Source organism: Pleurodeles waltl, chromosome 8 (assembly GCF_031143425.1).
Source record: "Pleurodeles waltl isolate 20211129_DDA chromosome 8, aPleWal1.hap1.20221129, whole genome shotgun sequence".
Classification (NCBI taxonomy): domain Eukaryota; kingdom Metazoa; phylum Chordata; class Amphibia; order Caudata; family Salamandridae; genus Pleurodeles; species Pleurodeles waltl.
In genome coordinates, this window is record NC_090447.1 from 669,597,887 (window position 1) to 669,612,617 (window position 14,731).

General features: G+C 44.5%; 1 protein-coding gene across 9 annotated transcripts in view; it reads left to right on the forward strand.

The window, feature by feature from the left end:
• Positions 1 to 12,357, forward strand: part of RIOX2 (ribosomal oxygenase 2) — a 1,008,555-nt gene extending 996,198 nt beyond the window's left edge. For 8 of the 9 annotated variants that reach the window (XM_069204775.1, XM_069204776.1, XM_069204780.1 and 5 more), the window contains one exon: positions 12,114 to 12,357. In XM_069204775.1, the coding sequence (XP_069060876.1) occupies positions 12,114 to 12,272 (159 nt within the window). In that variant the 3' untranslated portion in view covers positions 12,273 to 12,357. The remainder of the gene's footprint in view (positions 1 to 12,113) is intronic. The other variant, XM_069204777.1, reaches the window with a different exon arrangement.
• Positions 12,358 to 14,731: the final 2,374 nt, after the last annotated feature.

Genomic DNA, 14,731 nt, shown 5'->3' on the forward strand with positions numbered 1-14,731 from the left:
GAGACTTTGCTGTAAGGAGTATGTCCTTGAAGTCCCTTAATACCAACTGCCTACGTGATCACTACAACCAGACCTTGTGGGACATGGCCTAAATGATTCTGCCCTCTGACACTAAATAATATTTTCAGGAGCTCATCATGAATGGGCCGAATGACTCCTTACATGCATGTTGACAGAGTCATGGGGACCTCTCTAATGTCCAAGCTAAACTGATGGACCTTCTTTTTGATGGTGTCTGCTTGTTTGGAGATAAGGCTGGTAGCTGTAGAGCGGTTTAAGGCCTGTAAAGCCATGGCCCGATCTTCGGGCCTTCAGCTTCTTCCTCCGACCATGAACTTCAGTCCTTTCGCCACTTTTACAGCTTCATAAAGGCTCATCCTTTTGGTCCGAGCAGTACACACACCAGCTCTCCAGCAGCAGCAGAATCCTCTCGTCTGACAGTCCAGAGCCCGTGGTAGGGGTAGAGACTGTGGATCAGCCTTGCAACCCTGGACCATCTGGAAAGATGTCCTAGGTTGCTTCTCCTAGCCCTAGCCTGTGGGATTGCAGGTGTCCCTCTTTCTTCCAGCCTGAAGGGCCATTACTTTGGATCAGTGGTCTTTCAAATCGCGGAAAAGGGCATGCGCCCTTCCCTTCATTCAAGTTCTTACCATACTCCCTCTCTCATTCCTCCCTGTCTCTCAACCATTTGGTCATTCTCCAGCAAGAGGTAACCGCTCCTCAAAGTAGCGATGGAGTAAGTACCAAAGATTTGAAAGGGCCAGAGTTGTTATGCACGTTTCTTCCAAGTGCTCTGGAAGGGCAGCGGTCTGCTTCTGATTCTGGATCTCAGGAGCCTGAACTTCTTCCTCAAAAAGCAAACATTCAGGATGTTGACCCTAGCTGAAGTTATACTGGCGTTGGAGATTTAAAATACTTGTGGTTTGTAGTGGATCCTAGGCAGTGGTTGCAGCCCACTGCAGACGGTTTGGACCCTGTTTTCCATACCTGGACCACTGGTTCCTCAAAGCCAGCTTTCCGGACATGGTGTGACATTTGCAGTTGACAGATTCTCTGCTGTTCGGCCTGGGATTTCGATCAATAAGCCCATGTCTCACCTGTGGCCCTTTCAACATCTCCAGTTCACAGGGTTGGTACTGGTCATCACTCTTCTCTATGGCTTACCTCATAGAATAAAGAACATTCAATAGATTTTTCCATGTTTATAGCAAGATGCAAGAGTCCCAGTCCTGAGATTAAGTAAGCTGGCTCCCAGCATTCTCCTAGTCAGGCATGCATGTTGGTACATGGGGGCCCTGCAGTGGTGCCTTCGCAAGCACTGGCTCCAGGACAGGGGATTTCTGTCGGACTCCATCATGATCTCCACCAAAGTTGTGGCAGAAGTCGCTTGCTGGGGGATCGAGGCAAACCTGACTCACAGGATGCCCTTCTCTCCCCCCCTCCAGCTGTGACTATGGTAGTGACAGATGCCTCCACCCTTGGGTGGAGAGCTCAGATGGAGATCAGGGGCCTCTTGTTTTCGGAAGAGTAAGTGCTTCACCTCAATCTGCTGGAATTGCGGGTGACTCAGCTGGCGCTCAAGGCCTTCCTCCCCTCCATCGTTGTTCAGTCCGTCCAGACCATGACAGAAAACACAACTGTGATGTGGTATGTGAACTAGCAGAGGAAAGTAGGTTCTCATCTCCTTTGCTTGGAAGCATTGAGACTGTGGTCTTGTGCACACAGCCAAGGTATCTGGTTCCCCACCAGTCACTTAGCGGGGTCTCTGAATGTTAGAGCCTGTATCAGTAATATCTTCCTGATCACAAGTGGCATCTAACAGAGGTAGTCCTTTGCCTGGTGGGGTACTCCTTAGGTGAACTTATTCACCTCGTTGGAAGATGCTCAGTGCCAGCAGTTCTGCTCCCTCCAGTATCCATTGAGGGGAGCCTTGGGGGAACGTATTTCAGTTGAGGTGGAACTTTAATCTGCATTATGCATTTCCTTCTTGTATCCTTGATACTTTGCGTTCTCAGGAAGATTTGCCAAGACTGGGCCCAAGTCATTCTAATTGTCCCAGATTAGCAGAGAAAAGTGTGGTATGTGGACCTTCTGTGCATCTTCATATGTCTCAGGCTCTGCCTTCCACTCAGGCCAGACCATCTCTCCCAGTCGGGGGATTGGTTCTGCACTCCAATCTCTGAGACCTCCACCTTGCTGCATTAAGACTGAGCGGGGACCACTGAGTTCCTTTCAGTTGCCTTGGGAGGTGATTGATGTAATTTTGTCTGCGTGTTGCTCTTCCACCAAGTCTGCTTATTCCAACAGATTGGTCAACTTTGCATAGTGTGCAGACAATAGTGTGGATCCATTGCAGGCCAAATTACTTTAAATGCTGCAATTTGCACTTTCCTTTGTTGCAAGGGGATGATGTGCCTTTGGCTCTGTGTAGGGTTATTTAGCTGCCTTGTCTGCCAGATCAGCCATCCCTGTGTAAACCCCTTTCATGTGTTTTCTTAACAGTCTGACCAATCTTTTTCCTCCAACTCCCTTTGTATTTCAGTTGGATGACCAGATCTTTGTTGGCTACTATGGTGCCAGAAAGGGTAAGGCGGTACAGAAGACGACTCTATTTTGGTGGATCATTCTCTGCATCAAGACCTGCTATGCCTTAGCAAGAAAAGAGCACCCTGAAGGAATCAAGGCCCATTCCACCATGGATAAATCAACCATTTCTTCACTTGAGGTGTTCCAATTGCATGTAAGGCGGCAACATGGGCTTCCTTGCTCACTTTTGATAAACTTGCATGGATGTGGAAGTGTGCAGGGATAGACACTTTGACAGGTCCATTGTGCAGGATTTTCTTGTCTCTCCATCCATCAGCTGTCCTCCTGGGCAGGGTAATGCTATTGAATCTGTCCTACAGGTGAGGAATCTGCAAAGTTACTCACCTGTGATAATGAACTTTCTGGTGGATACTCTATATCTACCTGCAGATTTCTCACCGCCCGGCCACGTCCCAATTTGATGGATGGGTTATAGAAAAAGTTACTAAGATCCTTTGTTGCAATATTTTGCTTTTGTATTCCTACATTGATGTCAGTCCACCATCTCGCCGCAAAGGCTTCGATAAAACAGAGGGAAACTGACCTTGATGCGCCCAGGTGGGCACTTTATGGCATCAGTGACATCGTCTGAAATCACTTTCAGCGCTGACTGAGTCTAGCGCTCGCTTCCGTCAATCTCATTGCTTTAAAGTTTCCAGATCCATTCTGGCGTTTGGGATTGTTCTACAGGTGAGGAATCTGTAAAGTATGTTCTACAGGTGAGGAATCTGCAGGTAGAAGTATCCATCAGAAGAAAAAGTTACTTACCTGTGGTAATTAATTTTCTGGTGGATAATCTACCTGCAGATTCCTTACCGACCCAGCCAATTCCCTGTTTTGTGGATGAGCTACATGTTTCAATATTTTGGTATTGTATTCCTTCATTGATGTCAGTCTGTCCTCTCAGTTCCAAGGCTTAGATAAAACAGAGGGAAACTGACGTTGATACACTGTGCTGGGCACTTCATGGCGTTGGTGGCATTGCCTAACGTCACTTTCAGCACTGAGTCCAGCGCCCTCTACCATCAACCTCATTGTTTTAAAGTATTCCAGGTCTGTTCTGGAACCTGGGGTTGTTCTACAGGTGAATAATCTGCATGCAGATAGAGTATTCACCAGAAACTTTCATTACCCCAGGTAAGCAACTATTTATGGTTGTTTAGGCCTGTGACCAAATTAATTTGCTCCTATATGGAAATCTTTCAGAGTTGGTACTGATCATCAGGCTCTCATTATCATTTTGGTAGCCCCAAATTAAAAATGCCAGCCAGGATTGAAATTTGGAGTTTGGACCTTGAGAATTTTAGCTTTTGCATGGAAAAGACCTGCACCAGCTGCCTCTCTGAAGTTTTCTATTGCCTAACTCCTTTGTGGAATTTTCCATTGCCTTGGGGTGTCTGCATTATGTGGTCCAGAAAGCTTGTGTGGTGGTGTTCGATGAAGGGAGCATAATTTGTGCCATAGCTGACAACCCAACCCTTGTTGCAGTTGCTGAACGTATTGGGTTGTAACATTGAAGGGACCTGGAGACAGTGAATAGATCAAACAAAAGGTGTGACTTTCAGAAATGGATATCTTTCTGTAATGTACATGACAAACTAGTTCAACATTAGTAAGGCATTCTGATGAGGGGTATTCTCTATGGGATTTCTCAGTTGCTGATGGTTGTTCGCACTGTGGAATCATGGCTACCAAGAGAAAAGTATGTAAAAAAAGGTATAGTTCATGTTTTTCGATAGATTAGTGAACAAAATGCTTCACAGTTGTCACGCATCATAGAACCTGAGCAAAACATTTCCCTTTATCTCTACAGATATCTTCACTGCCTGTCGGAGTTTGGCAGGAGGTGGGTGTTGACTAATATTCCAGGTTTCTTGAGGTAGTACTGCTCTCAAGCACTTTCACTGAAGTTGTAATACTTATCAAGTTGTGGAATTCCTATTATTGTAAAATTATTCAACCACACTTCCCACACCCAGTTTACTGAATCATAGACTTACCAATACTAATCTATTTGATTGGTGTGATGTTGTCACCCAGTGAGTCAGTCAGCGGCTCACAGTGACATCAACTCCTCTGTCTACGCTGCACCAATGGCAGGATTGAAGTAAAGGCATGGCTTCCCCCTGCTGAGCTCAGTCTTGGTAGTGTGGCAAAGAGCAGTCAGGCTTTACTAGAGGAACATGTGTTAAGTATTTCAAATTACCAACCTGGAAGATAAGTAAATGACACGACTCAAAAGAAATCTGACACCAATTTATAAAAATAAAGCAGATTTATAAATTAATTTAGACACCAAAACAAATTAAACTGCCGCTGCTCCTGAAATTGGTGAACTCTGGAGGAGCCACTGAAGCTTCACACGCAGAACATGGAGCGCAGGTGCCCGCTCGCCAGCACCTGCAGCAATGCCCCAGTTCCCTGCAGGGCCGGCTGGCATCACGAAATACGTGGCCATGTGGGATCGGTGCACCCGACCAGAAGCATTGGGGAAAGTTGCCAGGCGAGTCATGGGCGCCCCAGCCTGACTGTGGCTGCTACTAGTTGCGCTGTGTGGAGGGTCGGTGCGCTCACAGCCCTCTGCCGCGACAGGTAAGAGACGTTGCGCTCCCCGTTCGAGGCAGCTTGCGAGCCCCCAAAATGCCATCTGAACTCCATGGAAAGGGAGTGGGGGGACCAGCACTCACCTTCGACATTGTCTGGGGAGAAGCGGAGCTTTTGGTGGCCCCAGGGAGTCATGGGGATGGGTAGGTGCCGTTGCCGTACTTGCAGCACAGAAGGCTGAGCACAGGTGTTTTCAGGTGCGAGTGCCAGTAAAGCCTCTTGCATTGAGGCCGACCCATGGTACTTGGGGGTGTGTGTTCATGTTGATCAAAACAGCTAAAGCCAACAACTTCCGCCATGTTTTGTTCATGGGTTTTGGAGATAGGGTTCTTGGTCACCCCAACGGAGATAAGAAGGCTGTTGTGGTGAGGGAGCACCTTCTAGCTGAGCTCCTGCTGGGGATCCCTCTCCCATGGCCTCTACAGGAATCACGTTACCCGATTCCTGTGAGGCTCCTTTGTTTCCCTTCCCAGGTAGTGCAGAGTGGAGTGGGAGAGGAACACTTACTCTCCACTCTGAACATCCAGTGTATATTGCCTGTTCTTGGCTCTGTTCTTCAGACAACGTAGGTCTCCACACACACACACACAAAATACTTAAAAGGGGCTGGGCTACAACATTGAAGAGCCCGGTATTAATATCAAACCTGTAGTAGGCTTCTTTACTCCAACTTCGCTGTTTGTCATTTTCCTGTCTCTACAGTCTTGATGGTGAGTCTGAGCCCAGGACTTTTATTTGGTTTATCCAACCCCTCATCCCCACCCACCCCCCCCAACCCCCCCGCCGCAGAGAGCCACTGAGGTCACTGCTTTTCAAAGGGCATTCCCCATGTTCTTTGTTACCGAGACACTGACACCCGAGCCTCTTAGAATGACTCATTTCAGAGGCACGTTGTGGGGTTGCCTTTCCTAGAGTTGTCCACAGTTGTGCAATTGACCTGGGCAGGACCGTGTGTAAATGCCTTGCATTGGCGTGTATGCTGCGTGTCCCATGCATGACCTCTGGCAAGACTTGGCACTCACGTGTTCTTCGGCCATGCTCGTTACCCTCTCCTTTGGGCCCCGTGCAGTGTGCGGAGGAGGGGTGCGACTTGGCGCTTACCTGCTACATTCCATGTGGAGCCCAGAAATGCCTGGACTTCATAAAAAGCTCAGCTCCCCAACCCCGCTACAACGGGGCTTTATATGATTTATGTAGTAAGTTAACAAGGAAACAAGCTTACATTTTGGTCACGCCAGCCTTGTCGCCTCTCTGATAGGGTCTGACTAAGAGAGGAGATTCAGTAGCTTCTGTTTGAATCTGATCTAAGCACATGATCGCTCGTGAGCACCACAAACAGAGTCCGCCTTCCCAGGTTTACCCTATCGATACTCACCTTGGTACGGCTAATTGCTCACTCAATATAATTGACTCAGGGACAGAATTAACTATTTAGTGATGTGGCAAGAATGTATCTCAATTCACAAAAGACAGGCATAAAAAGAGCCGCCCCATAACTTCTTCCTCTAGCGTACTTTAGAGATGTAGTGCTATTTTTTACCTCTTCTATGCATATGTCAGTTGAAAAAGAAAATGGCCTTGATTTAGATTCCTTGAACATTTCAACAAAAACCAGTTCATGTTTGTCTGGTAAATAAACCCCCCACGGAGATCCCCCTTTAAGGGCCTCCATTTTACAATTCAGTAACCACAGCTGAAAAAATGGTAGCGTGGCCAAATTCATGCAATGTGTATGTCCATGATCAAGGTTAATATTAAGGGTTTCTAGTTTACAGTTGGGCATCCAAAGGATGGGAATATTCACTAAGTGTATCTGCCTAATGGAATAGCAAAGACGAGTGCTCCAGTTTATGGTATACTTTTATTCAACCACCCTTTTATGGTCTATTTTAAAGGCTTCTAATTTAGTTAGGCAGCGGAAGTACGAGAGATGACAGTTCTACCAAGATCACACACTGTGTCTAGTGAATTACTTTTGATTTGATTTGTACCACTCTCCTGTCTCCATTGTGTTGCTTTTTGGATAGTCTTAGGCCCATATTTATACTTTTTTAGCGCCGCGTTTGCTCTGTTTTTTGACGCAAAATCAGCACAAACTTTCGCCACGTTTGCGCTGTTTTTTTACGCAAAATCGGCGCAAACTTATAAAATACAATTGTATTTTGTAAGTTTGCGCCAATTTTGCGTCAAAAAACGACGCAAACGCGACGCTACAAAAGTATAAATATGGGCCTTAGTCCCTCCGACTCCCCTGTCCACCGGGGATGAAATCCTCAAGTGACCACCTTCGGACTTGGGTTATTCATCCTTCAGGAGTGGACTCCTTCTCAGGAGTCCTCTTAATGGAAACAGCTGTGTTTAGTAAGGTAGCGTGGGCTATTGATCTCCTGCGTCGCCTGTCCAGTATTGAGCCACCAGACTTGAAAGAAACATGCAGCTCTAATTGAAAGTTTAAACCAGAGCAAGAGTCGTCATTAAGTGCCCTGTGTTCTCGATCGCTGCAGCTATTACAATGGCTGATGATGGAAGAGATGGAAAGGTGGCGGAGGGGGTGCGTCACTCGCACCCCTTGTCCCTTTCGACATTTATTGTTGGTAACTGGGCAGTTAGCGAGGGGTACTTATGTCAGGTCTGTGGGTGACTTGTATTCTTTTTCAAGGTTTAAACACGTTTGCTGACTTAGTACAAGGCCAGCGTCCTGTGCCCATGGCCGGTCCTCTGTGCGCCTATTGTTGTGTTGGTGTCCACTGACAGCTGGAGGTTACTGTTGCAGCGGCATTCGTTGCATTAACAGTCCTTTCGTCTTGTTGCTGTGTGGTGCGTTTACGTAAATGTATGTTACAGGGGTCGTGTTATTCAGGTTGATATTTATTTCCTACAAATCCATGGGGACATATACAGAACCATTTAGGCTGGTAAAGCATTGGGCTGCGTGCCTGCCTGTTCTATGCTACAGAGCACAACCTCGCCGTGGTTAGGTTCTAAATCTGCACCTGAGCATTTCTGTTAACAAAGTTAGATGCAGTGGTAGTGTGATGGATTGATCGAATGTAGAATGTAGATCTACATTCGATCTACATCGCAAAGGAAGGAGAGGAGAGCTTCATTCAGCGGTGGTTGGAAGGTGGTCGTCGGCCGACATTGCTCCTGTAAATGAACCGTGCATTTATCTTACAATAAAAGGATTGCTCTCACTCTGTTGTCACCTTCATTACGATGGCGACGAGACTGGCAGGAGCGATGTTGGCACAGTAATCGGCGATCGCGCATTCCTGTTGCTGGTGTGCTCGGTGTTCCGGACCGTTACTGCGGTGTGGTCGTTCCAGCGACGATTAAGGACGCACTGCTATCTTAACCTGGAGTACTTCGGCAGTGCTTGCAGGCCTCTAGTCCTGGTTTTGAATGAAACTGGATCAGCAACGACGTGTGGAATTCTGGGTAGGAGTGTGCCCAAATTCCATTAGAGAGCACGCTACGTAGTGTGTGGCGGCCATCTTGCCAAATTGGGAAGATTTTCTGTCTTTAACTTAATTATACAGTGATAGGCACACCTTGAGCATGTAATACAAAAATATTCTTCTATTGAAAACGAATTAACAACGGTGATAGGCACACCTTTGTGCCTGTTGGATGTGCACAAATGTATAACTTTTACTAGAACACCATTTTGCAGAGGATATTATCGAACCCATTGAATGCTCGGAATGGGTTTCTCCAATTATGATTTCATTAAAGTCTAGTGGGGACCTCAGGTTGTGTGTTGACCTATGGGCACTCAATGATGCAATTTGGGTAGACTCATTCCCTTTGCAAACCTGCAGGAATTGATGTTGTCCATTTGAGATGCTACAGTATTTTCAACTATTGATTTGGCAAGTGCATATCATCAAATATATTTGAATCCTGAGTCTAAACATTGTACAGCATTTATTACATCAGAAGGAATATTTCCAGTATAAAATGATGCCATTTGGATTGGCTAGTGCACCTCCCATTTTCCAAAGGGAGTTATCCAAACTACTTTCAAATGTTAAGGGTGCAAAGGTGTTCCAAGACGATATATTAGTATACTGTGAGAATCGAGCATGACCGTAATTTAAAGGCAGTATTGCAGGCATTGAGAGACTTCGGACTAACTGTTAAAGATCAAAAGTGCAAATTTGTAGAGAGCCAAGTAGAATATTTAGGCCATTTTATTTTTAAGGATGGTATTCGGCATAAGATTAGTCATGTGAAAGCTATTCGTGAAGCTCCAGAACCTAAATGCAAGGAACAATGGCTATCATTTTTAGGCTTGGTGGAATTTTATTCTTCTTTTATGGAAAACTTTGCGTCCAAAGTGGAGAACCTCCGTGCCTTGCTGAGGAAAAATGCAACATTTTGCTGGGAACCGATACATGCCAAGGAGTTTGCAACTGTAAACGAAGAAATTGTGAATGCATCCTTTCTAAAATCGTTTGAAGAAGCTGCTGAATGTACTGTATCAGTGTATGCTTCTGGATATGGTATTGGAGCAGCATTGTCTCAACGGAAGAAAGAGATCATGTGGGTAATTGCATATGCATCTCATACTTTGTCTCATGCAGAGAGGAACTATTCTGTGATTGAGAAAGAGTTGTTAGCTACTACTTGGGCTGTACAACAATTTAGAATGTATATATGGGGGCGCATATTTAAAATTTGTATTAATCACAAGCCTCTGGTTAATATTTTGAGTATGGGAGGGGGAAGGAGCCTTACTCCAATGTTGGCAAGGTTGGCTTTGAAATAACAAATGTACCACTTCAAGATTTTGCATCTTCCGGGGAAGAGTAATTGTGTGGCAGACAGTTTGTCTCGTTTACCACTATCTCCTGGAAGTGTTGAAGAGGTTGACGAAGGTGAGTGTGATATTGCGTTCACTCATGATGCCAAGAGGGTCCTTTTACAGGAGGAGCACTTGGTAGTACACAAGTTTCAAGATGTAGTATTCTTCTGTTTGATAAACTCAGCTTCTCATGCTTTCTGTGAGTATTATATCAGAGAAAGTGTGCGTGCTTCTCGTTTTGAGTGGACGATGTGTTTTCTCTAGCCTGCCAGAGATTTTTTTTGTTGCTCTCCAGGAATCAAACCCCAGTAGGTGATGTGTCTTTGGTTTTTGTATCGTTTTCTTGGACTTAGGTTTTTTACTATGAGCCATACTTACCCTTTTGTGAACTACTACTCCAATATCGATATATATATATGGGCACCTTATGGAGTGCAGACTAAATTATGCGGCACATTCTGTAAAGTCATGAGTTCACTATCTTGCTACTTTAGCACACATGCATATTCTGTGGACCACCGTTTCAACTCTTTAGTACAGGCTAAGTATCTGTCTTCAGAAATCAGCAACTAAACTGTGACCCCTCAACCCAGGGGCGTAGTTTGGTCGGTTGAATTGGGGGGAGAGGGAGGGGGAAAGGTGAGCTCAGTTTTCGCAACAGTCTGGCATATAATGTTAAAATACATTATATGACGAGCAGGGAGCGCAGTCGAGCAGTTCCAGGAAGGTTGCCACAGGTTCAAGGTATTACGCCTTTTGTTAGTACAGGTTCCATTTGTCATTGATGAGGGTCTCTTCTTGTCAAGTTGTTGCAGATCTGAGTTTCTAGTAGCCCCAGTGGCTAATCCTACCCTGAGGTGACCACATCCAGTGGGTTTTGGCACCTTTTCTACCAAGAACCCTCTTTTTCCACTTTTCAAGATGGCAGAAGTCTTCATCAGTTGTACAGACCAGGCTACCTACCCTAGAGGTGTGGCTAGCCTTGTGAGGGTGTACTCTTCCTAACTAACTCATTTTCCCATCTGCCTGGGTGCAAAAGGGAGACAGACTGAATGCATATCAGAGGTGGTGTGTCTTTTGAAGCTCACCACCGTGATGCTCCACTTCACTAGCCTTCCTGAGAGGGACGGAGGTGTTACCTCCTTCCAGTCCAGGACATTGTCCTGACTCCTGGGAGTGTTCACACTTCTGCCCAGGGGGGTCAGAATCCTGTCTTGGTGGCAGCAACGCCGAGCTGGAGGCCAGAGCACAGGGAAACTGGATAACTCGGTGGGCAACCTCTAAAATCGTCCTCAACTCGAGATTCAAGTCAGGGGTGATAAGGCACGTTGTTTGATACCAAACATGATATTTTTTAGGTGTACCATAATGGAGGTGGCGAACTCAGGTTTGCCTGGGTGCAAGCCCATGTTATCCTATGGACTGTCGTCCACTGGTACCATATACTATGGTCTTCTAAGGAACTGAAAGTACTTGCCAGTTGGGGATACCAATTCACATTTACCAATTATGGGAGAGAGCACTGGCACTGGAGGCTGGTTAGCAGGCTCCAGTGCACTTTCAGAGTCATAACTAACAGCAACTAGAGCACCAAGTTATTTATTAACATTTATATCTTTGTAAAAAGTTATAATAAAGGATTGCTTTTTTGTTTGACCAACCTTAGTGTGTGTTCTATTGTTGTTCAGATACAGGTCCTACCTCTTTCGGCAGAAAACGTAAAAAAAAAAAAAAAAAAAAAAATACTTGTAATCAGGTGTGAAGTGAGATGTGCCTACAGAGAAAGAGCTACCACTGCAGTAGAAAGAAACAAAAAGAAGAATTGGTGGAGAAAAAGACACCTAGGCCAGACCTTAGCAACAGAATGTCAGGCGCTGCTTCCACTGCAAGTTATAGCATGTCGGTTTGTTCAGTGTTGATGGTATTGTTGTATGTATTTGAACTTTGCTGTTTGTTAACACTGAAGTGTTTTAGCCGGAAGTGTATTAATTACTGTTTAATTCTGCTTTTAAATTTTTATATTCCTTACCACTGCTTAATGGAAATTGCAGATACTCTTACAATTATTTTACTGTCTTCTAACCTAAATATGTTTGTTCTATCTATATTTTTACAGATTAATGGACTCCGATTTCCAATTTCCTACATGGAGGCATTGAAACAAATCTTGAGCACTGGAATTGTGTCAGTTAAAGAATTGAAACTTAACAAAGACTCTGATAAAGAAAACCTAGTGTTATCCCTATGGACAGAGTGTCTAATTAGAGTAATCTAATATTTTTGACTGATTTCCATCTATATGAAAAGAACCTTTTATTCTTTATGAATAACTTGTTTAAAATAAACTGTTTATCAGACAACTTCATCTTTTGCAATATTTGTAAGTATACACTAAAATGCATATCTCTCTCACCTGCATCGGGAACACAAGCCTTTAATCACAACTAACTGTTACTAAGAAAAAAACACTCACGTCATTTGCTCAATTGTCTATTAGCCATTCACCTGTTTGCCTGCTCGAGTTGCTAGCCTTGATCAGGCTGTTGTATTATCAATGATGTTTATCCTAAAAGAAGTAGCCACTGTGGAGCTTTTCATCCCCTGCTCAGCAGCACTGATGATGTTTGCCACGTTACCATTTTAAATCAGAGATGGTTACGGATGGTTTGCTCCATTGCACAAGCTCTGTGCACACTTTGGGTTTGACTCACAAACCGCACTTTGTAGAACTGCAGTAGTACTGCAAAACGTACTACAAAGTGCTATTTACACACTGCGTTTTTGTAGTAATGTACACTTTTGGTTAAGTTTACTACTTTTTGGTACTCACAAACTGCACTTTTGATGTCCTTTACACTTTTGGAGTAACTTACTCTTTTGTATTAAGTCCCTACCTCCATTATTTTTTGTAGGAGAGTGTTGCAGTACAAGTGGTTGGTATGTGTAGTGCTTGACTTTCTACGAAAGTGTAAGTTACTATAAAAGAGTAAATTTCTACAAAATTGTAAGCTGATGCAAAAGTGCAGTTTTTTAATATCAAAGAGTAGTACACTTAATCAAAAGTGTAAGTTACCTTTGTGAATCTGTCACTCAGTCTGGTTCTCACATGAATACAGCATGCATGTGTGTCTAAATATACTTTGGTGGATATCACCTGGCTTTGAACCTTTTTCACTCTCCTAAGATAAAACTGCTTCAACTTGACTCTAATTGCACAGTCACCTGGACACCCTCACCCCTTCAAAATATTTTTCACTTATATTTGCTAATTCACAAACAAATTGATTCTAGCCACAGAGGCTCATTTTTTGTGTATGTGTGTGTGGGGCAGAGGTTCATCTTCACGGCGGTCTTGGAGGGAGCATTGAATGTGGACCCGTCATCCACTTGGGCTGCAGTAAACATGTTCAGCTGCCTCATAATGGCTCACCTGCTGACTCTCCCCATATGCACAGATCTTCAGCAGGTTTGTCCTTCAACCCAAACTTGCCAAAGAACAAAGTAACTAGAAATGCCATGGGCTACATTCCAGATGATCTAAACAATAGACAAATGCACCTTGAAGCGGATAAAAGTGGTGGTACAACTTCAGCACTGTTACAACAGGCTTTGCAAAATCGGCAGGGTTTAGTTTACTTTACTATTTCAGTTAATTTTTGCTTCACAATTTATAGGAGCCACCCATTATTAATAGTATTCAGAGATGAAGAAGTCATGGGCCTTGTCAGTCTTGGATTGTGAGCTGGAGTTGGAGAACCATGGTGCAACCCTTGCTGCTTGTTTGCTCTTAAGCTACTTTCTTGGTTTCCTAACCTTTTTGTTTAGGCAAGGTGGAAGTGTTATGATGGGAAGTGGGATGTTTTCATGGTGTTGTCATGCCCTGAATTTCGGATTAGGGAGCAGTGCCTGTGGATGTTTTGGGAATTGTCAGATGCCGAAGTTCACCTCTTCTTCTCTTGTCCCTTCCTTGTCATGTCCCATGTCTTTTCCTCAGCCCATGATACTTGAATGGTTGGCAGCCAGTGGGGATGGTGTCCAATTGCCCCCTTGTCCCAGATGGGGGTGTGTGGGTCTGATACCGCATTTAGACTGCAACTCTGACATTATTTTGATATTTAACAAAACAGAGAGCAGTGAGTAAAGACCTCTGTCACTTCTGCATCTGGCTGTCCCAGGTAGTGATGTTCAGGGTAGTGTTTGAACAATAATCCGGCGGTCCTTGTTTTAGAAGCCATTGTTATGACTTTCTGTGTATACATTTTCATTGTCGCCTCCCTCATGTCAGCCTCTCCCACCTTTGTAGGGAAGACTCCTATGGTGTTCTCCATTGTGTTTCTTCCACTGGCAGTTAGTGGGCGGGACAGGCTTTACATTATCCCAGTCTGCTGATTTCTCTTTATCCTCCCATTTACCGGTTCTGTCATTTGTAACGCCTGCCCCCTTGTTAGTCTTTCCCCCAGTGATCACCCCCATCTTTCCTTATTATGCCACCCAAGCCCCTGTTAATCGTTTGCATCTGTCTACAGAAGAACAATCAAAGTGTTGGAAACCAAGAATTATAATTGAGACAAATAGAAACAGGACTTGTTCTCCAGCATTGGATCTTTCATAGAGTCACATGCTTGAATCATTCCCTGTCCCTGAACTGGGATTTACTTATACATTTAAAATGACAATAAACAATGTTAAAATGGCCATACAACCATCCTCAATTTTAGCCATTGATTTGGAAGT